Raw genomic sequence first — 27941 nt, forward strand, 5'->3', positions numbered from 1 at the left:
CACTGGTGTTAGAGGAACAATTGAGCACTACCCTGAGTAAGGACATACAGCAACTTGTGGCTTCATTTCACAGCCAAAAAATGGCTATGGTCAGTCCACATTCAGAGCAGAGGGTAAGTGAAGAGGAGGTGGAAAAGAGTACACTCCGATGTGGTAGCATAATGGACAATGCCAGGAATGGCAGAGGATTCCTTAATGCCCACCTGGCTGAGTATGACCTCAGTGTTAGTTAAACATCAATTTCACAGGGTAGCTGCCTGTTCTTCAAAACATGCAGCGCAGTGCAGCAGTCCATCACTTTGTAAGAAGGTTGATATTTCTCATAATGCCAGCATTTTCTTTGAGGAGGCAAGACCTTAGTCTTAGCAATGCAGTCTGAATTCAAAAAGATTACCAGAGTGGGGATTACTTCCTTTAACCATCCTTTGGGGCAGGTGGGGATTTTACTTCAAACAGGTGTGTTTTTCTTTCCAAACTCCCGCAAGTTAGGTACTGGCATATTCAGCTGTTGGCACAACCTCAGTCTTTTGTTTTGTGTCCCCAGAGTCAGGAATGTGCCACCAAGCTTTCCTCCATCAATCTCTGCATTTTGTGGGAGGTTGCTGTTGGAAAATTGGCTACCACGTTTCCTTCATTAGAACAACAATTGCTCTTCAAAAGTACCTCAGTTATGGTGAAGTACTTTGAGATGACCTGAGGTATGTAGGTGATGTGCAAATGCAGATTCATTTGTTCATTGTTCAACAGTAGTTTTCACCCCCCCCCCCCCCCCCCCCCCCCCCCCCCGCCCCCGCCCCCGTTTTGCATTCTAGTCTCCCCAGGTAAGCAGCACCAGCAGCAGCTCCTCGGAAGTTGATGATGAGGATGGCGATGATGGAGAGAGCAGCAGTGAACCCCCTGTGTCTCACACGGAGGAAATGCCTGGAAAGAGGGCAGCTAGAAAGGAAGAAGTGAGGGACAGCCCACCACCGTCATATCCCAGTCAGCAGGTACTTGAGAAGTGAAACTAGAAGCTCTTAGGAATGCAATACGGAAATCATTTGGCCTCTGTTTAAGCCATAATTTGATACTTTCATCCAATCGTTTCAAGGGATCAGAAACCAGTTTTTAAGGCAGCAAAGGTTTATGTAGTCGTGAACCATTCTGATAGAGTAAACCAGAGAAGACTATTTCCTTTAGTGATTGGTATATTGGCATTGGCTTATTCATTTAAATATGTGCCTAAAGAATTGAGGTGAGTGGATTGACTGGAAATTCTTGAGACTTAAAATGGTTAGCAACGCGTTGAATGAGATCATTGGAAAATTAAGTATTTTTGACCTAGCATAGTTAGGGAGTGAGGATAAGATAAGATCTTTATTAGTCACGTGTACATCGAAACACACAGTGAAATACATCTTTTGCATAGTGATTTTGGGGGGCAGCCCGCAAGTGTCGCCACGCTTCCGGCGCCAACATAGCATGCCCGTAACTTCCTAACCTGTACCTCTTTGGAATGTGGAGGAAACCAGAGCACCCGGAGGAAACTCATGCAGACACGGAGAACATACAAACTCCTTACAGACAGAGGCCAGATTTGAACTCGGGTCACTGGCGCTGTAAAGCATTATGCTAACTACTATGAGCTCAGTGGTCTCTCTTTGTTCTGTAACCCTTATTACAGTTTGGTTGAAAGGACTGAACAAATCTGGGGCAAAGGGCATTGGCAATAAGATAAAAACAATCAAGGAAACTGACGCTTGCCCTTGTGACAAAACAGAAGCACTCATCAGGGCAGAGAGCATCTGTGGAAAGAGAAACAGTTAACATTTCAGGTCAAAACATTAACTCTCTGTCTCCATCCACAGATGTCTGACCAAGAAACTTTCAAAGTAGTTGTGTCTCCAACTTAGAAAATAGAGCAGGAATAGGCCTTGACTTGCTTCACCATTCAACACAATTACTTCAGCAGAGGGGAACAGTTAACGTTTCAGGTTAATGTTTTGTTCTATTCAGTGGCGACAAACCGTGGTTAGCCTATAAAATGAAGTCTGTTTCTCCCTCTGGAGACGCAGTCTGTGCTGAATGTTCCTTGCCTTTTCAGTTTTTGTTCAGATTTCCAGCATCTGCAGTTTTTGATTTTTTTTTTCTTGCTTTTGAGATGCTGTTAATAACTTCAGCGGCCTGCAATAGACTATTATAAAGATGCTGTTTACTAATCATGCACCAGATTTCATCTTGCATTGGCTTCTCAAGCAAGAGTTTTGTTGGTCAGTTAACAGAACTTTCTTAACTGACTCTTTCAGTGCATGTGGAGGCTGCATTTTCTTGATTTGAATTGTGCAGAAATCCAAAAACACAAAAACTGCAGATGCTATAAATTTGAAATAAAACTGAAAATGATGCCATGCATTGCAGTTGTTCATCCAGAGAATCATTTGTAATATCAGCTACCGTCAAGCTCAGGAAAGGAAGTTGGTCAGCAAATTCTGGTTCAGTTAACAGGCGCTTGTTCTTCTGGGCAAGATGGGAGATGGGATAGAATCTTTAAAGGTGAGATTTCAGGTCTAGGGAAATGAAGTACATTGGGGAATGTCTGGTTAGAGGGCAAGAGCAAGGAGGGAACATAGAATGTAGGACAGCATAGGAACGGGCCCTTCAGCCTACAATATCTGTGCTGACCATGATGCCAGTTTGAACTGCATGTGGCCTTTGTAGCAGGAGCAAATGAACAAATAGCATTGATCTTGAGTCAGCAAATCTACAAGCTCCTCAGATGATGTTGGAGGTGAGATTCAAGTCAATGAACCTGTCCTATTGGAATTTTCACAATATCATCTACAAGCAGCCAGATTATAGACTGTCAGATGGAAGTTTGCTGAAACTTGCATTTATGTCTTTGTGGCCTCAACTTTTCTAAATAATTAGTTGGTCTCATTCCTAGCAACCTTTATTAAGGAGTGCTCATCCAAAGCTGCCATACCATAATTTGCATCAGTTCACCCTCATTCATGTATCCATAAGTCTGTGTTGGCTTCTGATGGAGCAGTGTATTGAGTATGAAATTCTCTTTCCTGTTTTCAAATTCCTCCTTCACCTCACCTAAGCTTGTTTGTATACCCTCCCCCAGACCCACAATCAACAAGATTTTTGCTTTTCTCCAAAAGCTTCAAGACTGGCTGGAACTCTGGTTTCTTTGTAATCCTTAATAATTCGTGATCTTCATTCACACTTCTTGCAACCCAAAATGAATTTCAAGGAACGTCCCTTACGACACCAGGCTTCCCATATACATTTTGTCTCAGTGATAGAATTTATATTTAACTTCTACATGCAATAGATAACCACCATTTTTACCTTGTTACCATGTTTGACTACCTTGTCACCAGTTTTAAACTCCTGAACCAGAATCAAGTGCAAAATGAGGAAGAGGTTGAGAAAACCTCCAATTCATGTTGGTAAAACATGAACAGTTGTTGACTGACTATTTTCCCAGTCTATGCCTCTCATAATTTTTTATTCTCCTGTCCAGTCATCCCTTGGCCTCTAGTGCTCCAGAGAGAAAAATCCAAGTTTGTCCATCCTCTCCTTATTACTAACATGCTCTAATTGTGGATCCCTTCTGCACGCTCCCAAGCCTTCACACCTTTCCTATGGTTTGGTGACCAGAACTCTCAGAATATTCCAAATATGGTCTAACCAAAATTTCATACAACTGCAACACGACTACCTGACTTTTATTCCCGGTGCTCCAACTGATGAAGGCGAGTACTGTATGCCGCCTCTACCACCCCATACACTTGTGTTGCCACTTTCAGGGAGCTATGAACTTGAACCCTAAGATCCCTCAGTACCTTAATGCACTTAAGGATCCTGCTGCATACTTTTTACTTGCATTTGACCTCCCAAAATGCATCACTTCACAATTAAATTCCACCTGCCATTCTGCGCCCAAGTCTGCATCTGATGTATATCCAGTTGTATCCTTTGCCAACCTTTCTTACTGTCTACAACTCCACCAATTTTGGTGTTGTCTGCAAAATGACAAATCAGACCACCTATGTTTTCATCCAGATCACTTGTATATATTACAAACATTGCACCCCTCTTAATTTCAAAACCTTTGCCCCAAAAAGTAAATACAATTATAACATAGCAAATCAAGCAAAAAGGATGTCAGGGAATATCTTTACTCATAATGCAACTTGTGCCCACTGGATTTAGTTGAGATAAATAACATAAATTTAGTTAGGGGGAAGTTAGTTAAATTTGAGGGAGGAAGAATGGATGATGGATTGAGACAGAATAGGGCTAGGGGAGTTTCACGTGGAACGTAACCATTGTGGCTATTCCTTAGAACATAGTAGCCTGAGTGATCTTATAGAGGTTTATAAAATCATGAGCGGCATAGACAGGGTGAATACGCTTAGTCTTTTCCCCAGGGTTGGGGAATCAAGAACTGGAGAGCATAGGTTTAAGGTGAGAGGGGAGAGATTTCATAGGAACTTGAGGGGCAACTTTTTTTTTACACAAAGGTTGAGGTAGGCACATAAACAACTTTTAAAAGACAGCTGGACAGGTGCATGGATTGGAAAAGCTTCGAAGATTATGGGCCAAACACTGGCAAATGGGACTAGCTTGAATGGGACATCTTGGTCAACATGGACCTGTTGGGCCTATGGGCCTGTTTCCTTGATGTATGACTCTGTGACCGCTGGACTGAATTGAGTTGTAAAATTTTGTCTGCACAAATGTAAGAATGACCAACAGAACGAGTAGTTCATTTGACCCATCATACCTGCTCTAACATTGAGTAAAATCAGTTTATCTTTTTACCTCAGTTTCTTTCCCACTTGAACAAAGTGCTCTGACTCTAACTGGGAATATGAGAGTCAGGGTGTTCAGTTGCAACTTAACCAAACATTGGTTAGGCCACACCTTGAGTACTGTGTGCATTTCTGGTCGCCACACCATAGGAAGGATGTGATTGTGCTGGTGAGTACAGAGGAGATTCACCAGGATTAGAAGACTTCTGTTATGGGGAGAGATTGGATGGACTGGGCTTGTTTTCCCTGAAACAAAGAAGGCTGAAGAGTGACCTGATAGAGGTATATAATATTATAAGAGACATAGTTAGTCAAAATCTTTTTCCCATAGTAGGGATATGAAAAACGAGGGCATAGGTTTAAGGTGAGAGGAAGGATTTTTAAAGGCAATCCAAGGATTAAGTTTTTTTTACACACTGTTCGATATCTGGGATGTGCTGCCAGAAGAGGTGGAATCGAATACTATCATTGCCTTTAAGAGACATTCAGACAGGCACTTAAATAGGCAAGGCATAGAAGGATATGGTTCGAATGTAGACCAATGTGATTAGTGTAGATGGCCAAAAAGGTCGGCATGGGAAGGGCCCATTCCTGTGCTGTACGACTGTCTTCATGATTTGTTTCCAAATGTTAAAGTTGGTTCACAAGTGCAAACATTTGGTGTTGCAGTAGGATCCTTTTCTCAGAATAAATAACACAAACCATTTGCTTTGTGTTGGATCCATAGTAAGAAACATTGTTATGCACTCCTTTTTCAAAAAATATGGAATGAAGGCTATGAGATTGGGAGCATTGGATTAAAATTGTGCTTTATCAGTTTTTAAGCAGCACACAGTAATTTTCTTCTACTTCAATGAGATTTTTATCCTTTTTATATTTAATCGACACACTAAACAGCTGAAGTCATCGAAGACATTGGTTTTGTACCTGAAAATGCTGTTGGTTCACTTCCAGTAATGCATGGATACTATTCCAACTTTGTAGCACACTCTAAACTGTGGTGTCATTGTTAATGACCACAACCGCCCAGTCTGATCCTATAGTTAATGTACATATTTGCACAATAGTCAAAAACTTGTTGCATCAGTCTTAAGAAAATGAAAAATTCTGCCAATATGTCAGATGTTGCAGATACAGACGTAATGGATCTTTTAATCACTTTAAGTCATCTACTGTTGTCAGTTGGATACAATATGCTGCCTTGTATAAGTAAATCTCCACTGCATGTCAAAAACAAGTTATTGGGTCTGCTGTTGCACCAAGGTTTATATTCAATTCATGGTATGTAGACCTAACTGGTAGTGCCAGCATTTACCACCCTGAACTGAGAAAGTAATGAAGAGTTGACCTAATTGGGTCTGGAGTTGCATAAAGACTAGTTGAAAAGGATGGCACACTTCCTTCCCTGAAAGATGTTGTTGAACCATATGGGTGTTCACAAAGTGTCTTGCGTTCCGCAACAATCTGCTGGAGGAACTCAGCAGAGCAGGCTTTTGATCCAAAACGTCGATTATTCCTTTCCCACCTCAGATGCTGCTCGACTGGCTGAGTTCCTCCAGAAGATTGTTTGTTGCGCCAGAATTCCAGCATCTGCAGTCTCTTGTCTCCAAATTCCCTAGTTGTCTTGGTGGGATTCAAACTTGTATCTCTGGCTGCTACTATTTTTGCAGTCCTGCTGGGACAGTCTTCCCTCTTCCAACCCCCTTAGGCATAATTCTCTCCATTGTACAGTCAATCAATCCAGGGCACATCTTAAAAATACTCCTGCCATCAGGTGAGGCCACTAACAATACTTACACTTTTCCGTAGGCTGACCAGGTTCAGAACGTTTGTGAATGCCATGTCTGCAAGCAAGAAGCCTCTGGACTGAATACGTCTGCTCTTGCGCCTGGGCGCCTACCCAGCGGCCATCAGTTTTTACCCACAGAGAAGCCTTCGCATCCTGCTCTTCACCTTTATCCTCACATCCATGGGCATTTACCACTGCACACCATCCCTCACCTGCCTAGGCCTCTCCTCCATCCTACCCTATATGCAACAACTCCTCCGTTCACGCACAACAAGGTAAGGCTACGGAAAAGCGAGAATTTTTTTTTATTATTTTGCTTATAAGTAAATGGCTTTCTTCATGATTTTAAATGTATTCAATCTTGCTGCATGGAACAGCGTGTCAGATTTAGGTTTGTCAACATTTTCAGCTTGATGCCCAGCAAGTGTTTTTTCCCACTGCTAACAATGATTCAGCAAGTAGCTGAAATTCCCTGTAGATGGAACTAAACATTGGCTGCACTGATCTGCTTATTCCTCGGACTGATCACTGTGTATCTGCTTTTACAGCTGTTCTTGGATCTTGCCATTCTCTTTCCAAAGAAGTTTCCATTTATCTTCCACTTAGGTGTTTTGTTTATGAGATGAGGGAGGAAGACTTTGATTCACATTCATTTCTCAATGGGATGTGAATGCCACTGACAACGGCATTTATTGTCCATCTCTAATTGCCTCTGAACTGGTGGTCTGTAAAAGCATAAGTGCCAGACCTTTTAAGGAAGAAAGATTTCCTTCACTGAAGGACGTTAATGAGCCAGGTGGGCTTTTGTGGCAATCTGGTATTTACTTGGTTACTTTGAGGCTATTGTTTTTAAAATGTCAGATTTTTATTTAACTACTTGTATTTAAATTCCCCAGGATTCGATTGTGAAGGAAGATTACATAAACTGGCCTTGTATTCCTTTGAATTTAGAAGGTTAAAGTTGATGCTATTTAAAACAATCGAGAATGCAGAATTCTAGAATATGAGAGCATATACTATATATCAGAACCAAGCTCTTAATGAAAGGAGTTAGAAACCATTTCTTCACATATAATGTGACAGAAAAGTGTGGCACTCCATCCCTCAGACAAGGTGCAGGCTCAATTAATAATTTTTTAATATGTGTTATTTTGATTTTTGTTAGCCCAAGGTTAGATTGATGGAGAGAGAGAGAGCATGAAAACAGGCCCTTCAGTCCACCAAATCTGCACATACAATCAAGCATCCATTTTTACACTGAGACACGAGAGACTGCAGATGCTGGAAATCTGGAACAGCCCTCCCAACAATGTCTGTGCTTCTTGAGAGTGAAGAAGTAACTCTTTCCAAAAAAAAATTTAGATTTTGGCTTAGTCCTTCACAAATGCTGCATAGTCAGAGAGGCAAACATTCGCAAGCTCTCAGGCCCTGTCATATTTCTTCACTGAAATTGCAGAGCTTTGCATCACCCTTTGACTTCCGACAACTAACTTTCCTCAAAGTTTTCCTGTCAATCAAGTCAAAGTCGAGTTTATTGTCATAAGCACAAAAACATGTGCGCAGGTGCAATGAAGAACTTACTTGCAGCAGCATCACAGGCACATAGCATCATATAAGCAGCATTCACAAGAAAAAAAATTAAACATAAATTATACACAATTTTTACGAGAAGGAACACAATTGGAACAAAAAAACAATCCATTTTGGTGCAAAGTGATTAAAGTGGTCACAGTGTCACTCTACTGAGGTAGTGATTAGGGTTGTGCAGGTTGGTTCAAGAACCGAATGGTTGAAGGGAAGTAGCTGTTCCTGAACCTGGTGGTGTGGGACTTCAGGCTTCTGTACCTCCTGCTCGATGGTAGCTGCGAGAAGATGGCATGGCTCGGATGGTGGGGATCTTCCACCGTGATGCAGTGCCTCCTGTAGGTACTTCCGATAGTGGGGAGGGATGTGTCCATGATGTATTGGGCTGAGTCCACTACTCTCTGCTGCTGCTTGCATTCCTGCACATTCGAATTGCCGTCCCAGACCGTGATGCAACAAGTCAGGATACTTTCAGAAGTACATCTGTAGAAGTTTATTTAAATGTTCAGTGATGAGCCAAACCTCCTCAACCACCTAAGAAAGTAAAGACACTGGTGCACCTTCCTTGTGATTGCATCTATGTACTGGGCCCAGGAGATGTCATCTGTTATATTAACGCCCAGGAATTTAAAGCTGCTGACTTTCTCCACTGCTGATCCCCCAGTGTAGACAGGTGCATGTTTGCCCTTCTTCCCCTTCCTGAAGGCACCAGTCAGTTCTTTGGGTGACCAGTCATCTGTGTCTTCTCTGTCAACTTCCACTAATGTATTTATTTTGTTGTGTATAATTTATGTTAATTTAATTTTGTTAACTTATGTTTGTCATGTTTGTTAATGTACTGTGCTGCTGCTGCAGGAAGCTAATCTTCACGGCAATTACACCCTGGCTATGTATGCCTGTGACAAAATATTTAACTTGAGTGTAGACTGACAACTTGTCTACAAAACATTGCATTCCAAAGCACTTCATTTCATAGGTGCGAAGCGTGGAGCCACAAAAAGAAAGATTTTTCTTTTTCTTTTCTCTTTTAACGTCAGCATTATTCTGTTTAGACAACTTCAAGTTTGTTATCATGGGCAGATATACTCGGTATAAATGCCATGAAAATTAAGCTTTTTTGCAGCAGCAGCAGCACAGTACATTATAAGACGAGGACAAACATAAGTTAATGTAAACTAAATTAACATAATTTATACACATCATACTACAGCACGTACTTGAACAATGCAAAATCATTTACAGATCTCAGTTAAAAAAAACGATGAAGTCAAGAATAAACTGCAGCAATTTTGAGATTCATGGGATGGAGGCATTGACCTTTATTAATTTGTCAGTCCATACAAGTAAATAGAAAGTTATGTAAATTACCACACCTGGTCCACTTACAGCTTGAATGTGTAAATTAGGAGATGTCACACTGTCACAAGCAGTAGTAATTCTAACCATGTAACTTTGCTTTGCAGACTCTTCAATCAGCCCCACTTCCCAATCACACGAGCAAACATCAGGTTTTCAGTGCATCCCTCCAGGACCACATCTACCAGAGCTGTTTTGGCAGTACTGACTGGAACAACCCACTCCTCACCTCCCATAAATTGGCAAGTCTTTGGGGATCAGAACTAATAAATGGGGAAAAACCATGGAATCCTGCTGCTTTCCTCCCAGAAACGTTGTCTGGTAAGGAGATATTCTTCTGTATTAATATAGAGACTATTCAACACATACCTGCTTGATTGAATGTTACCTTTTGGTGTAACTATATAATACACATTTTTGTTTCTTAATATTTCTGATTTCTTGACAACAGATATTTATTTTGCAGTAACCTTTTTATGATAAATGGTATAATCAGGGAACTGGACTTTGAGCGGCAGTGGGTCGGGTCTCTGGACTGACAGAATAAGATCTCCCCCTCTTCCCTCTTTTTGTTCTTCAGCCTGGCTTCTCCCCCCTCACCCCAACCCACCCAGATCCATCCATCGTCACCTCTGTCCATACCTACAGCTCAAAGTCATAACCGTACTGAAAGAGGGAGTTTGGGATTTGGAATATCAACAGCTGTGGGAGTCTTGGGGTTGAAGCTACTGTCGGATAGAGTAGGAGATTTTCCCAGCATCTGCCTCTCTGCCTTCCTTGGGCTGGGAGGGCTTGGTATTGACTGACTGTCAAAAAGGGAAAGTATTTCAGTATGCAGTGGTTAAAAAGTGCAAGATGAAAAGGATTGTTCTTTCCATTTGGTCTTCCTTTTTCCAAGATAGCAGGCCAAGTTTCATCTCAAAGTGGCCTCCAACTCATTTTTAAATCCATTGTCTTCCCCATCTCAACTGCAAAACAAGCATTTCCCCAAATCAAAAAGTGATTATATTTTGCGTTATTTGGTGTGTTTGCCTCAGTACAGAGAGTAGTCTATTTCCCACCCAGTTGTGAGGAAGCAAAAGAATAGGCATGTTATAAAGGAGCAAAGTAAATGGGTGCAGCTCATGACTGCTCATTCTAGCAATCAGATGGTTGGCATTGTGCACTGCCACAGAAGTGTGCATAGAATCATCATGAAACCATTGGTGTGTGTGTATGTTCACCACTCACTCAGCTTACTGTACAAGATCATGGTACCTGTGTTTATTTGGTAGACAGATGTAATGAATTCGTGTAGCACATTTTGTACACTAAATATCACTCCCAAGTAGCCCCTTGGATCCATTTCAGGCTTCCTAAATGACTCTAGGTTCACTAGTAAAAGATAAACTTGGTACTAACTGGAAAGTAATTTTAGCATTTCAAATACAGTGAAAGGTCCAGCATAATATGGGAAGAATTCGCAATGTTTACCATCTATACCTGCCTTTGCTCCACAGGTGACATGTTGCGGTCACCACTCCCAGAGATTAGGCCAGAAGCACTTCCCCCCACAACCAGCACAGACACCGTTGTCACGGATACCAAGGAGAAAAAACCTGCAGCAAGGAAAAAATGTCTTTACAATCCCCCTGCCTCCATGGAAACCAACAAAGTCATCATGGCAACGTCCTCAGCCACATCCTCTGTCTCATCTACAGCCACTACTGTGCAATCTAGTTCCAATCAGTTTAAGGTTTCATCAAAAAGACCTACGTCACTAGGTAAAAGCAACCCACTTTCTCTGAACATTAACCTGAGTTCAACTCTGATATCTGTTATACACGTTTTGCTTGAGTGTTCTTACACCATGTTCCTTTGTGTTCAATTCAGACAATCAAAAGGCTTAATTTTTAAATAGGTAAATTGGTTTATTATTGCCACATGTACTGCTGAGTTCTTGTTCATGCCCAGCTGGGATTCTCATCACTGATGGGCAGTAACTCAGTGGCCTCATACGGATCGTTGGGGTCTTTTAGAATTGGTATAGGTACTGGTTTATTATTGTCACGTACCGAGATAGTGAAAAGCTTTTGTTTTCCATGCTATCCATATAGAAGACTTCATCACGTCAGTACATTGAGGTAGTACAAAGGAAAAGCAATAACAGAATTAAGAAGTGTTACAGTGTAAGTGCAGGCAGACAATAAGGTGCAAGGTCATGACAAGGTAGACTGAGAGGTCAAGAGTCCACTTTATTGTACTAGGGAAAATAAAATTACTGAGTTTTGGTTTCCCAAATTTGTTCCGTCATTTTGTGTCTTAAGTTTCTGTGCGTGAAGAATTCCATTGATCCAAAGCTGTAAAATGTCAATGTTCAGCATTTCTAGTCACCGTGTTCCAAATTGTTGATTTTCTTCTGTTCTTTGCTTTTGGTACAGGTGAGGTGTTCCACAATTTAGGTAAAGAAGATCACAGACATCCCACACCAGTCGCACCTAGGAACAGCCCCACAGGTTTAACATCTCTTCCATCTCTCACACCCACGCCGCTGTCCCCTGCCTCTGCACCTCACATGCCTAACCTTGTGACTTCACCTTTTCCAAAGACAGCTTCAACTGCCCCAGGTTTTATCGACCCCCATTCTGGGCTCTGTCCAACCTCAACTGCACCCCCTGCAGCTACTGCAGAAAGTTCAGTGAGTGCATCAGCCAGCGTCTGCAGGTTAGTATGTGAATTGTATCTAAGGTTTCAGGAAAATGTTTCATGAATGTGACATAAACTGAGTGGAATAAAATGAATCCCATATTCATAAATTTTGAAGTGTATGTACAGTAATGCCTGCAGCTCACTCATAATGGTATGACAGTTAATTTTTATCTGATTGTATTTCACTTGTGTTCTTTACATGAAAAACGGGCAATCACTGAGCCCACATTTAAAAAAAATTGGTGCATCAACCGAGTGCATCAGTTGCTGCTACGTTGAAGTACTGAGGGAGTCCTGTCCTTTGGGATGTTAATGTGAGGTCACTGCTGGCCGTTGTTTTGATTGAGGCGAATGTTAAACAATCCCCTGACTGCTTTTGAAGGATGTTCCTCCTTCACCCAACTCCCATCCATCATTAGATTGCGTTGTGCCTAAATCAGTTGTCTGATTTTTACCAGAATAATTCCTTGTGGAATAACCACTGAGACATTTGAAGAAGTAATAATTTGCTGTACAAATGCAAACTAACTACACCAACCAAACTTGGAGACAGATCTCCAACTGCTTTGCAAGGCAGGAAAAGCAACAGCAGTGGAAAGGATTAAGTCAACAATTGGAAATGGTTCAGGAGAGCAAGGGTTGAAGACAAATCGCAATTTATAATAATTATTGACTGCAACTTGGAAATATACCACATGGAAACATGTTAGTTCTTGTTAAGTGACTTTGAGAGCTTGTAGGGCTAGAATCAGTACTGTTCGGATGAAGGGTCTTGACCTGAAGTGTCAACTGTCCATTTGCCTCCATAGATGCTGCCTGACCTGCTGAGTTCCTCCGGTGCTTTTAGTATGTTGAACCAATACTGTTGTGTTTTTCTCCCCCCATTATTGTGCGTCATCAGGTTCATGTAACTGTTGTTCTCATGCTTCTGTAGTGACCCTGACTGCGAAGGGCATCCGTGTGCGAGTGGCAATGTGTACGATCATCAGCAGTTTGATGGCGAAGAAAGTCAAGATGAAGACAGCTGCTCAGAACATAGCTCTAGTACCTCAACATCAACCAATCAGAAGGAAGGAAAATACTGTGACTGCTGCTACTGTGAATTCTTTGGGCATGGCGGGGTGAGTGGTCCTTGGTCAGGATTGGCTCTTTGACCAGAGCTACTGCTTTTGCTGTTCATATAAATATTCTGTTGACATGTAAGCATGCTTTATCCCTTCAGTCGACTAATGACACTGCCAGGGCTCACTTTTTTTCCATGGGTCCCCTACTGTGTCGTGTAAAGCATGAAAGATCCAGGCTCTAGTTTACTTACTCTGGTAAGCAGCCATGCTGAAGCACCAATGACTAGCTCGCAAATGGAAGAGTATTTTTTCACTTGTCGGAGGCATCCAGTACTCTGGGCCATAAAATATGAAGTTTCACACCAATAAACCAATGAAATCCAGAGGAAAATTATTTTACCCATGGGTTAGGGTGTAGACCTCAAAAGAACATTACGTAAGCTGCAGCTCTTAGTACCTTGCATCACAGGATCCTTTAGGCCCTGGCAGAGAATGGAGGGGTCACTGAAGTCATGTCCTCCATCGTAATGTGCAAGTCGATCAACCTTCCATGGTGCTCTCCATTAAGGTTTGGCGTCTTTGTTCTCCAATGTACTAATGTTGTCAGCCAGCTACTCAGCATGCTATCATAACTCTCAGTGAAAGTAGAAATAGCTAAGATGAGCACAAGTGCATTTGAAGAAAGCTGGCTCAAGGGGAGAGGGATGGAAGGATCTGCTGAAGGAGTCAGATGAAGACCGCTGGGGGAAAGTTTAAGTGGAGAATAAGCAGTAGGTTCAATTGTGCTTCGAGTTTCTGTGGGATCAATGTCCTCCTTCGATTCCAGGTCTGTAATATGGTGGAATTATTCTGCAAGTCTTAATGTATTCCATCAATCTTTGCAGTAGGTGACTGATCATGCCCAAGTAATATGGGTAGAAAGCTACCTTATTGAAACAATGGGCCTGATATCTAGGCTGCTCGGCTGGTTAGTTACTTGTGCCTGGCACTGACAAGCAATGGCAGTGAACAAAATCAGACTGCAGCTCCGAATCTGATTTATTATCACTGACTTATGTGATGTGAAATTTGTTGTTTTGTGGCAGCAAATCAGTGCAAAGACAAAATCATTATGAAATTATTCTAAATTACAAAAATAAACAGTGCAAAAAAAGGAAAACTAAGGTAGTGTTCATGGGTTCATGGACCATTTAGACATCTGAGGGCGGAGGGGAAGAAGCTGTTCCTGAATCATTGAGTGTGGGTCTTCAGGCTCCTGTATCTCCTCCCCGATGGTAGTAACAAGAGAGCATGTCCCTGGTGCTGGTAGCCTGATCCCTCTACGATTTACAAGAATTGTAATAAGAATTAAAACTCGGACCCTCTGTGGTAGCAAGTCATACATTGTAACAGTTCCCACTATTAGGTTTATTGGTTAATTGTTGTGGTCCCTGGACTTCACAATTGAAAATACTGTTTCTACATCTGCTCCAGCGTCATTTTAAAGTACTCTGTAGAGCACTGGCTTTTATGTGGGATAGTACACATCTTTCAGGAATCCAGTGATTTTTAAAACAACTCTTTGCAAGTACTACATTCATACCATCTTCCCTGTTTTTAAAATTTTAGTGAAAGATTTTTTAAAAACTTTAAACAAGAGCCTTGAGTGGAACACAAACAGTGAGGTAGACCTTTTTGGCCAAGTAGCCAGTGCCCATGCTGGAGAAATATAATATCTGCAGAAACCTGCGTAAAGCATCAACTGTATTTCTTCTGCCCTCATTCACCTCCCTGCCCTCCACGTCACTGCACAAAAACAAGTAAGGTTACAAATTGATCCAGTAGATTTAATTGGGCAAAGAAATGGCCGATGGTAGTTTAAATTATTAATATTATGCATTTTCAGTCTGACAGAATGAAACAACAACATCTGAGTTAGGCCTGAGATTTTGAGTACAAGCGCAGAACGTAGGCAGCACTGACAAAAGTCTTCAACACCTTGGATCATGTTAAATCAAAGCACTGTCCATGTGCTTCAAAGATCTTACAGCACGTGGGATTTTGCAGATAGGAAAGGAATATTCTTACTCTGTGTTGAAATTATTTTTCTGATTATATTTTTTTGAAGCACATGTTTCGGATCGTTAATTATATCAAACCGGCTAACTGTAAAGTAGCATTTGAGGGGTTATTAAAATGTTGCTTGTGCATAGATTCAATATGAAGGAAATATGACAGTCTCTTGAGAGATGAGGATGATAGCGGATAATTCAGTTTGTCGAATAGACACATTGGCCCAAATGTAGCAGAGGTAATTTAGTTATTCCATGAATCTGACAGCAACTTTGGGATTACCATGCTTTCATAACTTGCCAGTGATTCAGCGCACCATCACAGAATGATTTCTCCACTGCAATCAAGCAAAATTGCTTGAACATGTTGCGGTTCAGCTATTAATGGATTTCAAGTTCCACTGTAAAAGATCCTGGAATTTCTATGTTATGCTTTGATATCTAAAAGAGACTGAACCATTTTACTTGTACCAAGGCATGTGCTTACACTAGAGGAATTTTTAAATTACAAATATACTTTATTCGTAAACAATAAAAGTAGGAAATAGTGTTTGTTTTTACATTCAGTTTACCATCAAATCAATACATTCTACTTGCAATGCATCAATGCCACTCATGTTTAATCTTTAAACCATATACCCACGAAGTGCTGAGTACTTTATCTCAAATATAACATTTTATTCATTAAAAAATATATGCAAGAAATACAAAATAGCACATGGCTTTCTTTACACGTATAGTGTTATCCGGTCTATACATTGGTTAGTGTTGTCAAGTCAATACACTTGTTGTGTAATCCATAGTGAAGTACTGTGCACATTTGAGAGCAGGAACTCTGAACTCTGGTTAAAGGGGGCAGCACCAGAGCCAGATAAAGTACTCTTAACATCACGCTGTCTGACTTCAACTCATCAGAGACTTGCGAGTAAAATCTTTTATGATATAGAGGATAATAACTGTGTGGATTCAGAATTGCCTTGCCTACAGAAGGCAGAGGGTGGTAGTAGATGGAGAGTATTCTGCCTGGAGGTCAGTGACCAATGGTGTTCCACAGGGATCTGTTCTGGGGCCCCTGCTCTTTGTGACTTTTATAAATGACTTGGATGAGGAAGCAGAGGGATGGGTTAGTAAGTTTGCAGATGACACGAAGGTTGGAGGGATTGTGGATAATGCAGAAGGTTGTCGTATGTTGCAACGGGATATAGACAGGATGGAGAGTTGGGTGGAGAAGTGGCAAATAGAGTTCAGTCCGGAGAAGTGATACACTTTGGAGGAACAAGCTTGAAGGCGAGTACAAGGTTAATAGCAGGGTTCTTAGCCGTGTGGAAGAACAGAGAGACCCTTGGGTTCAGGTCCATAGATCCCTCAAGGTTGCCGCACAAGTTGATGAGGTGGTTAAGAAGGCATATGATGTGCTGGCCTTCATTAGTTGGGGGATTGAGTTCAAGAGCCGAGTGGTAGTGTTGTAACTCTATAAAACACTGGTTAGACTGCACAAGAGTATTGTGTTCAGTACTGGTCGCCTCATTATAGGAAGAATGTGGAAGCTTTAGAAAGGGTGCAGAGGAGATCTACCAGGATGCTGCCTGGATTCGAGAATGTCTCTTATGAGGAAAGGTTGAGCGAGCTTGTGCTTTTCTCTTTGGAGTGATGGAGGATGAGTGGCGACTTGATAAGAGGTGTATAAGATTCAGAGGCATAGATAAGAGTGGACAGCCAGCAGCTTTTTTCCAGGGCGGCAATGGCCAAAACCAGAGGACATCTGTTTACGGTGAGGGGAGATGTCAGAGGTAGGTTTTTACACAGAGAGTGCTGGGTGCCTGGAACGCACTGCTGGGGGTAACAGTGGAGGCTGATACAACTGGAACATTTAAAAGACTCTTAGACACACAGAAGTAAGAAAAGTGGAGGGTTATGGGCTGTATAGGAGGGAAGAGTTAGATTGATTATGAAGTAGGTTTATATAGGTCGGCACAACGTCGTGGGCCAAAGGGCCCGTACTGTGCTGTACTGTTCTATGTTCCAATAACACCCCACTTCCAATGCAGGTTTTCTAGTTGTCTTTGAACATCTGTTACACTTTGAATTTTTCCTAAATTCAGCCCCAGTGCATGTAAATGAACAGGTGGCTGGAGCAATTTGCATAATGTGGTCTAAGGCTGTCATTACAGTTTTGTAGGCTTGTTTGTTCTGAATCTAAGTGCAAAATAAACATACCAATGCAATATCATAGTTAGATTTAATGTTATGGTATATGATTTGTAACTCCGTCGTGATTTAAGCTTGTGTCCACTCTGGCTTTGCTAATTTGTTGACTAGCTCGAGAAATAGCAGACGTACAATTAAACACTGTTGCCCATGTCTTTCAGCCACCTGCTGCGCCAACGAGTAGAAACTATGCAGAAATGCGGGAGAAGCTCCGTTTACGGCTCACCAAGCGGAAAGAGGAGCAGCCAAAGAAAGCAGATCCGATCCTTGAGAAAGAGCAGATAGTAGACCATAGAAAAGTAGAAGATCTATTACAGTTTATAAATAGCACAGAATCAAAACCAGTCAGCAGCTCGAGGGCAGCTAAACGAGCACGGCACAAGCAACGAAAGGTAAGGGGTTTCTCTATGTCATGGTTGGAGAACACACCCAGCAGTCAGTTTCCACTCTAATATTTGGTCTTCAGGCTTTTGATTCAGACCAGTGCTTCCGGTGTCCACACTCTTAACAATGAACAGTTACGCTGTCCATCTGTTGATTGTCATGTGAGCTACATCTTTATCACTCTGATGCCAATACATGGACCCTAGAACAGGAAATGACTGTTCAACTCCATCCAGATTTTGAAGACTTGCCTCCAAACTATTTGTCAAGGTACAGTAAATTATTTGCTAAAATTTCACCTAGAAAATGGAGTGTTAAATATTTTTTTTAAATCCTTAACTTTTGCTTTTCAATTGGTATCTCTCCAGATTTTCTTACCAAGATACTGCCTTGGAGTGAATTCCCACCTCAGAGAATTCATTATCTTGTGGGAGAAATAAGTCTTCCCTCATCTCCATCCTTGTTTAAAGCTTGTGGTTCTTTTTCCTTGTATCATTTAGTGCTGTGTCCAAGTAAAGTAACTTGTTTAACTCATTGTCATCAACATTTTTATCCCCATATTATTTCTCTCCTTGTGTCTTATTCCATTTGCCATGTTTATTTACTTCGATTCTTCATTACATTGTTCCCTTGGCTTTGAAGCATCTTGCCATGTCTGCTTTGAACTGCTTATAATGTATCTGCATCCTTTTTATGGCAGGGTGATCAAAGCGATAGCCCAAATCCCATGCAGTTGATATTTATCATTATTATATCCTGCAGATCCCCCAGTGTCGAAGTTCCTGCTTTCCTACAACACATGTTTACTATTCCCTGATTTGTGATGCATTCCCACTCTTACTGTTTAATGAGGTTGCAGAAGGGCATGACAGGAGCAGCGTCAGATATACCTAAAAATGAGGTGCAAGCCAAGTGAGGCTGTACCACATAACTCTCCTTAAGCAGTCCCTCTGGATCAAGAATGACTTGTTCCCATTCCCCAGCAGCGGGTTCTGAGGTGGTTGAGGCCAGTGTAGGAACCACAGACAGGACACAAGATGCTTGATGAGGCAGAGGGAGGTTGTTTGAGCTGGAGCACACACTAGGCATCTGTGTGCTCCTGATGCATGGACGAGATCTCAATACTGTCCTGAAGGCTTCTCTTCCACTTTGATTCTGGACCAGAGATTATTGAGGTCAGTGGGGATGTTGCATTTCTCTTTGACTTTGACCACGCCATTCCTCTGCCACTCTAACAGTCTCCTCCCGGAACAGAGCTTGGAATAAATTCTTTTTTGGGAGTCTGGTGTCCAATCTGCAAACGACATGGCCTGTCCAATGCAACCCACTAATATCACCTGGGCCTGTTAGCCTGGAAGAAGACACTGATGTTGGTGTGCATGAATTTGGAAGATTTTGCAGAGGCAGCGTTTGTGGTATTTTCCAGTGCCTTGAGGTGCCAGCTGCAGGTCACTGGAGCACAGAGGAGGGCAGGGATCACTGCTGCCCAGTACTAGATCTGAGGTCTTAATCATCTGATGATTAAGGTACCCTTTTCCTTAATCGGCCAAAGGCCATGCTGGCTCATTGAAAGCAATGGTGAATTTAATCACTGATACCTTGGCTCAGAGGTGACTCCCAAGGTGTGGGAAGTAGTCTGCATTTTCCAGGGTCTCACTATGAACTTCTATTGTCAGAGGGTAGTGTGGTGCAACAGGGACAGATTGGGATAGGATCTTTGTCTTGTGAATGTTGAGTACAAGGACCATTCTCTTGTCTGCTTCAGTAAACAAGTTAATGATGGCTTGAAGTTTGGCCTCTGAGCTTGCTCAATGCAAGTGCCATCGGCGTGGTGCAGCTTGGGGTACTGATGTTGGGGTGACCTTGGTTCGGAATATAGTCGCCGTAGGTTTAGTTTCCTGTTCTAAAGGTTGTCTCCATTCCCATGGAAGTTTGTTAGATGTGTAGTGCAACATTGCAGCAAGAAAGATTACGAAACATGTGATCTGTCCTTTTTTTGATGCTGGTCTTCATTGAAATTTGGCTCTGCTGCAGATCCATTGGTGAGTTTCAAGGCTGTCATGGACAAATGTAACGCAACCATGAATTTGAGGGGGGGTGTTCCATAGTTCTTCCTGATGCATTAATTTCACTATCTGCTCCAGGAAGAGATCCCTCTAGAATGATATGTGGTCTGTGTTTTACAAGGAAAAATGATGCAAACCAGAGTTGTGTTCCCTAGGGTTTGAGAAGTTGAGGATTTAATTGTAGAATATGGAAGACCACAGCACAGGAACAGGCCCTTTGGCCCACGATGTGTGTGCCGAACATGATGCCAAATTAAACTAAGATCAAAGTTTAAGTTACTGAGGAGAGCTGGGAAGAAACTGCCTGTTGGTTGGGAACCCAAGGTTGAGGGGCCATGTCTATAATGAGAACCAGCTCTTGAAAATTTAGCATTTCCTTCTGAAATTGGCAATTTTATAACTGAGGTTGACTGAGATTTTCTATTAATCAAAGATACTCCTGGAAATATGTTTAAAGGTATGGTAGCAATGTAGATTTTATTAAATTCTTATCAAGAGGCATGGACAGTTGATCTGGAGATATGATCTCAATCCCCACCACAACAGATGGGGAATTTGAATTCAACTAACTAAATAAATCCAGAATGAAAAATTTGTAGCAGCAAAGTTGTTCATGAGGCTGCAATTTTAAAAAACCATCTGATTCACTAGTGGCCTCAAGGGAAAGACATTTGCCACAAAAACAGAAAAGGCTGAAAATAGTCGGCAATACTTGTGAAGAGAAATAAGAGTTGATGTTTCGGGTTGATGGCCTTTCATCGGCTCAAATTTCTGTCCTTACCTGGCACAGTTAAACTTGTAGCTACCCATGAAATGGGCCCAAAACTACTCTGGATTTTTGTCCCTGGATATTGAGAAGCGGTTTCTCTACCAGTGACATGGAGAACTCCAAATGAATTTCACTTCTGAAAGTCCGTGTTTAAGGGGGGTTGTGGGGGTATTGGCTTCATTGTGTATTGCAAAGATTTGTTCTTTGAAATCAGATCTTGTTCAAAAAAAAGCTCACTTGGATACAAGTCCAACAAGTGATTTGTCATTATAGCTGACTGCAATTTTTCAACCACCCCCACACCTAGACTCTGGGCATTGCAGTACCACTTAGCTAAGACGATATATTTGGTCAAAGTACAAATCCAAGTTTATTTTTTTTCTTGATGAAAAGAGTTTAAAGACTCACCAAATTGAGCCTTTGTGGGATACAACAACCCCTTGGATTTTGCACACTTGCCATATGCTGAAAGATTTTGTGTGCAATTATCACATGGAAGCCTAAAGACTAACGTCTAAACTAGTTTCTGTGCAAACCTGCCTCAACAAGCCATTTGTAGACCTGGTATGAGGCATGAAAAAATCGGTCACAGGAGGGAGCAAAGACATGGCCACATTTTCCCACCCAGAGTTGTGGACCATGATTAGTGTTGGCTGGGGGAGCAGGTACAGTAGTGTAGCGGTTAGCGTTAATGCTTCACAGTACCAGCGACCCGGGTTCAATTCTGGTCGCTGCCTGTAAGGAGTTTGTACGTTCTCCCTGTGTGTCTGCGTGGGTTTCCTCCGGGTGCTCCGGTTTCCTCCCACGTTCCAAAGATGTACAGTTAGGAAGTTGTGGGTGTGCTATGTTGGTGCCGAAAGTGTGGCGACACTTGCGGGCTGCCCCCAGAACATGACGCAAAAAAAATTTCACTGTGTTTCGATGTACGTGTGACTAATAAAGAGATGTTAATGAATCGGAGGATCCAAAGCCCAACACCCCCCAAGGTGAGTAATGCGCTGCCTTATAGCCACCCAAGCTTTGGCTCAATAAACTCACTGCTGTTTTCCTCCAGCAGGAAGAGAAGGCTCGCCTTGAGGCAGAGGCCCGTGAGAGAGAACAGTTGCAACTGCTGGAGGAGCAGCGGCAGCGGGAAGAGGAAGAGCGACTGAAGCAGGAGCTGCAGCGCCTTCAGGAGCTGCGGCAAATCCGCTCGGCCAAGAAAAAGAAAAAAGAAAGGACTAAGGAGTCCCAAAAAGGCGAGTGTTTTCTGCAGAACGCGCGGCTAAAGGAGGCCGCTGCGGATCTGATGAACAGTGGCGGTAAATCCCAGCAGCCAGACACTGTTACGAAACCCGACAACACTCCACCCGAGCAGGCGGGCAGCAAGGAAGAGCAAAGGGCGGGGCCGGAACCTAGTGCGGCACAGCTGACGCCAGTGAATGGAAAAGACCCTCGAGTGCCCCAAGCCCCACCTCAACGGGAGGGAAAGACCAAGCAGCCGGAGGCCAACGTCGGCCCAGACCCCACAGTGGTACAAAATGAAGTAAATAGCAAGCAGAAGTTAAAACCGCAGGCAATCAAATCGAGTACCGAGCGGCCGTCAAAGCCAGCCGAGGGCTTCAGACCCTGCGACGTGCACCAGAAAACCTCGGCTAAGTGTCAGCCTGAGGTGGGAGCACCCAAACCAAAGCTGTCCGAGTGCCAAATGTTGACGGAGCAGAAGAAGGGAGTCAATGGCAACGGGAGGAAGCTCAACCACGTGAAGGAAGACCGTCTACCAGCAGTGAGTGAACCTGCACCTTCCACTGATCAGCAACAAGTTAACAAAAGTACTGCAGAATCGCCCCAGCCCAAAGGAAAGGCCAAGAAAAACAAAAAGAAGAAAAGCGATAAGCTGAACAACTCCATCGGTAAGGTTTACCATTTTTCCACCGAATTGGTCTTGCCAGGAACGTGAATCAGTAACGCAAGTGATTCTTGCACGTCGATTTACCCCAGCTGAAATAAACAGTTGTACACAGCAAAACTCTGCTAATCCAGAACACATGGGACTTTGCTGCCAAACTGGCAGATTTTCCAGACTGTTGGATGTTAATCCATTGATACTCCAACATTCTTGGGATTCACTTTTTTTAAAGAGATTACATTTTTAGAGATTATAATTAATTAATTTTTCAGTGAACTCGGTAAATTTAAAGTTAGGAATGGAGAAAGGGCCGTTTGAGTTTTGAGGGAGTGTGGGAGAGGGGGCCTTCTGGGCTCGATGCCAAAATATTGGGATTTCTGAATGATCAGACAGTGGGTTATCAGAGTGTTGCTGTATACTGGTTGAAACGTGTCTTTGACCTCTTATATCTGCTCTCACTAGTCTTTGCAGTTGAATGGTCTGATACCAAATTATGAATGTACTGTCATGTGCTGGAAAGGGCCAGCAGCTGCATTGAGGCTGCTCCCCATTCATGATCCTGAAATAACATGACTAAACTCTTCTTCCCCCAACCATTTGACAGGGAAACACAGCAACCCCTGTCCTCCAACCCAGTTTCTTGAGTGGGAAATTGCGTGCAAAATAGATTACTGATTAAGAAATAATTCTTGAAAACGCAGCAAGTTAGACAGCAGCTGTACTTCTGTTGTTAACTGTTTCTCTTTTCACAAATGTCAGTGGACTTGCTGAGTGTTTTGAGTGTTCCATTTTATTTCAGATTTTCAGCATCCTCAGTGTTTTGCTTTTGCTTCCTTTCATTCTCTACTCGGTAATTTATATATTTTCCAGTTCCAGCATTTTGCATTCAGATGGCGTATCAGTTTTTCAGTGTTGGAATTAAGGGTTGAGAATATGAAACCCAATGTAACTTAAAATCTTAGTTTCCTTCACACCATGCAATTAACTCAAATGTCATACAATTGAAAAATACTTCAAAAATGTAAACATTGCAGTGCCAAAAACACTGCAACAGTTCAAGTTTACCTGAATGGCATCTTCTCAGGACAACTTGGGCAGGCAAAGTTAGTGCACTACCAGCAATGTGGCATTCCCATTTACAGACTTTAAGAATCCCCCTGGTATTCTATAGGGTGCTCAGTCAGAAGAGCAATCCTCCTCTGCTTTTTCATCTTCTATGCAAAAGGATTGCTGGTTTGTTGTGGAGTTATGGAGCTTATACAGCATGGAAACGGGCCCTTCAGCCCAACTGGTCCATGCTGACCAAGGTGCCTCCCTGAGCTAGTCCCATTTGCCTGTCTTTGGCCCGTATCCCTCTAAACCTTTGCTACCCCTGTACCTGTCCAAATGTCTTTTAAACATTGTAATTGTACCCACTTCTACCACTTCCTCTGGCAGCTCGTTCCATATACCCACTGCCCTCGGGTCCCCTTAAAATCTTTCCCCTCTCACCTTAAACCCACGCACTCTGGCTTTGGGGCTACGTTGGGGTGCATTTTGCATTTCACAGAAGCAAACTTTCTTTCTTAAGTGAGGGATGATTTTGAACTTGTAATCTGAAAATCAAAGCCTGTAGTTTAATCCATTGTATCCCTGGGATGCAACCTTTTTAAATCAGGGTTTGTGTTCCTCTAACTAGATTGCTTTCCCTGATGACATCTAGCATTGTAACTTGTTAGTAGCCACTGACTGGAGTAATTACCATTTTCTATTTATTCATGGGTTCCGGTTGTCACCAAGTTGCCATTGTTTTATCATCCATTAAAGTTGGCCATTTACCAAGAAGACATTTGAGACTCAGTGATGTTGGTGGATCTAGACTAGATCGGGCTAACAGCATTAAGAATCCAGTAGTTTCACACCGAAAGTGTTTTTAAAATTTAAATATAAATTCTCCAGTTGTCATAGTGTCTGTGGATCAATGGTCCAGGACTGTAACTGCTGGTCCAGTAATTTAACCACTACCATTCTGCTCCCGTTTTGGCTTCATTTCTCTCTTGCCTGCCACTGAAACTGAAGTGTGAAAATGGAAGATTTAACCACTCTCTTCCTCTTCTCTAAAGAGTTGATACTGTGACAACCACTGCAGTTGGATCTGGATTCATTTGGAAACTACTCTTGGGGACGTATTAGGTTTTCATGCTCATTTCTTGCTCCTTTCCCTCATCCCTCTATCTGTATCTTCATCCTTGCATTAACCGGTGACTGGAAGCCACAGTCTCAAGATGCCCGTTGTCAACTTTTGGACCATGTTTGTCAAACTGCAATAAGTTTCACCACAAGAGGGAGCTCTGAGACTAGTTAATGGCAGTTGCTGTAGCGCTTCCTTTTAACATTGGAGGCCAAGTTGGTTAACAGGCTACAATCTGAAGACATTGGTGATATGACACAAGTGGTTCATGCCATCCCTGTGCTAACAAGTTTTGCAAGAACCTACGAGCCAAAACCACTCCTCAAACTCCACCGCTTTAATTAAAATGATGGTTTATCTGCACCTCATCTTTGATTCTCTCACTAACACAATTACTAAACTCAATCTGGAACACTTCAGTTGATGCAATGGCTTTTCGAAAACCAAATTCCTCACCCCCACTGCATCAATCGGAAAAAGTGTTTGAAATAGGAATAAAATGTAAATGACTGAATGTTAATAAAAGATCACATTAAGACTTAGACTTGGTGATTCATTACTGATTTCAATGCATTTGCCGAATTGGTATGCTGAACCATACCAAGACAGGAATGACTCTTAAACTACAATAACTGCTCCACAGTAGGCTCAGCTGGAGAAAAAAATCTTGTCCTACCTGTTGTGTGGATGTAATATCTGTATGCCAGTAATGTGTAATGACTTTTTGAGCAGCATGGGAATTGTTTGAGAAATAACTGAGGTGAAACTAACTGTTGTAGTTTTGGAATGGTCTTGTGGGTTTTATTATAGAAGAATTGAGACGATGAAATCCCTGCAGTGATGGGAACTTTGGAAATCAAAGTTCCAAAGTCATCTGCTCTTCACTGTGTTACCACACATCATGTCTCAGGTTATTATCATTCGGTATTATAAAATGTGTGCTGAAGTGGGTCTCAAATTTGTTCATCGTTTTTCTTTAATCCAATAGATGATGTGTTCCTACCTAAAGACATCGATTTGGACAGTGTGGAAATGGATGAAACCGAGAGAGAAGTAGAATACTTCAAGAGGTAATGCAAAGCCTGGTGGTTTGAAATCCACCACTGCTGACATTGCTGTGTTTGTGGCTGGGTGTGCTGTAACTTTTAACCTTTTAATAAAGAGGAACCTTATTCCTGTAAGTGATTCAAGGGGATGGGTCCTTTTTTTTTGTTGTAGAATGAGTGTTGCTGGCATGGGATTGAACACATTGTCATTTTCTCCCTTAATTCAGACTCGTGCGTACTTTCTCCAGCACAAAATACTTGATAGTAAGCGAGCATGTCAGAGAGACATCATGGAGTCCCAGAAGACAGAAACACCAAATCTGCACCAAACATCAGGCACCCATTTACACTAATCCCATTTTATTCTCCTCACACTCCCATCAACCTTACCCGGAATCTATAACTCGCCAACATGGAGTGAGTCACAGTGGCCCATTAACCTCCAATCAGCACGTCTTTGGGGTGACACCCCAAGCTCAGGTTTATTGTCCTGGGCATACGTACCTATGGTATAAATCCCATGAAAATTAGCTTTTTTTGCAGCAGAGGAATCCCATGCAGGCACAGGAAGCACGGTCACTGTGCTGCTCGTGGGGTACTGAATGTTTTGTTATAGAACCATACAGTACAAAACAGGCCCTTCGGCCCACCATGTTGTGCTGTCCATCAAACCACCCTCACACTACCTAACCCCTTCCTCCCGCATATCCCCCCATCCCACACTCCTCCATATGCCTATCCAACAAGCTCTTGAACCTGTTCAATGTATTTGCCTCCACCACCACCACCCCAGGCAGTGCATTTCCATGCACCAACCACTCTCTGGGTGGAAAACCTCCCCCTGACATCTCCCCTGAGCCTCCCACCCATAACCTTAAAGTCGTGACCTCTCGTCTTGAGCATTGGTGCCCTGGGAAGGAGGCACTGACTGTCTACTCTATCTATTCTTCTCAGTATTTTATATACCTCTATCATGTCTCCTCTCATCCTCCTCCTTTCCAGTGAATAAGCCTCTCCTCATATTCAATACTCTCCAATCCAGGCAGCATCCTGGTAAATCTCCTCTGCACCCTCTCCAACGCCTCCACATCCTTCCTATAATGAGGCAACCAGAACTGAACACAGTACTCTAAGTGTGGCCTAACTAGAGTTTTGTAAAGCTGCATCATCACCTCGCGGCTCTTAAACTCAATCCCGCGACTTATGAAAGCCAACATCCCATTGGCCGCCTTAACTGCTCTTTCCACCTGTGAGGCAACTTTCAATGAACTGTGAATATGAACCCCCAGATCCCTCTACTCCTCCACACTGCCAAGTACCTTGCCATTCACCCAGTACTCTGCCCTGGAGTTTGTCCTTCCAAAGTGTACCACCTCACACTTCTCCGGATTGAACTCCATCTGCCACTTGTCAGCCCAGCTCTGCATCCTATCAATATCCTTCTGTAAGCTCCGACAGCCCTCCACACTATCCACAACACCGCCTATCTTAGTGTCGTCTGCAAACTTACTAACCCAGCCCTCCACCCCCTCATCTAAGTCATATATAAATATCACAAAAAGTAGAGGTCCCAGAACCGATCCCTGCGGGACACCACTAGTCACTGCCTTCCAATCCGAGAGCACTCCTTCCACCACAACCCTCTGCTTTCTACATGCAAGCCAATTCCTAATCCACACAGCCAAGCTTCCTTGGATCCCTTGGCCTCTGACCTTCTGAAGAAGCCTACCATGAGGAACCTTATCAAATGCCTTACTAAAATCCATGTAAACCACATCCACCGCACTGCCCTCATCAGTCTTCCTGGTCACCTCCTCAAAGAACTCTATCAGGCTTGTGAGGCAAGATCTTCCCTTCACAAAGCCATGCTGGCTGTCCCTAATCAGTCCATGATTCTCAAGGTGTTCATAAATCCTATCCCTTAGAATCCTTTCTAACAGCTTACCCAAGACAGACGTGAGACTCACCGGTCTATAATTCCCTGGCCTATCCCTATTACCTTTTTTGAACAAGGGGACAACATTCACAACCCTCCAATCCTCCGGCACCACCCCTGTGGACAACGAGGACTCA

The 27941-nt window shown here is 42.6% G+C and overlaps 1 protein-coding gene across 3 annotated transcripts in view; it reads left to right on the plus strand.

Moving 5' to 3' along the window:
• fam193a (family with sequence similarity 193 member A) overlaps positions 1-27941 on the plus strand; it is a 160502-nt gene that overhangs the window by 125907 nt on the left and 6654 nt on the right. For 2 of the 3 annotated variants that reach the window (XM_052020593.1, XM_052020595.1), the window contains 9 exons: positions 813-989; positions 6615-6869; positions 9642-9855; positions 11034-11297; positions 11955-12237; positions 13157-13343; positions 17707-17937; positions 21819-22656; positions 25811-25892. In XM_052020593.1, coding sequence (XP_051876553.1) covers positions 813-989; positions 6615-6869; positions 9642-9855; positions 11034-11297; positions 11955-12237; positions 13157-13343; positions 17707-17937; positions 21819-22656; positions 25811-25892 — 2531 coding nt within the window. The remainder of the gene's footprint in view (positions 1-812; positions 990-6614; positions 6870-9641; positions 9856-11033; positions 11298-11954; positions 12238-13156; positions 13344-17706; positions 17938-21818; positions 22657-25810; positions 25893-27941) is intronic. The other variant, XM_052020594.1, reaches the window with a different exon arrangement.

This window comes from Pristis pectinata, chromosome 7, assembly GCF_009764475.1.
Source record: "Pristis pectinata isolate sPriPec2 chromosome 7, sPriPec2.1.pri, whole genome shotgun sequence".
NCBI classification, from domain to species: domain Eukaryota; kingdom Metazoa; phylum Chordata; class Chondrichthyes; order Rhinopristiformes; family Pristidae; genus Pristis; species Pristis pectinata.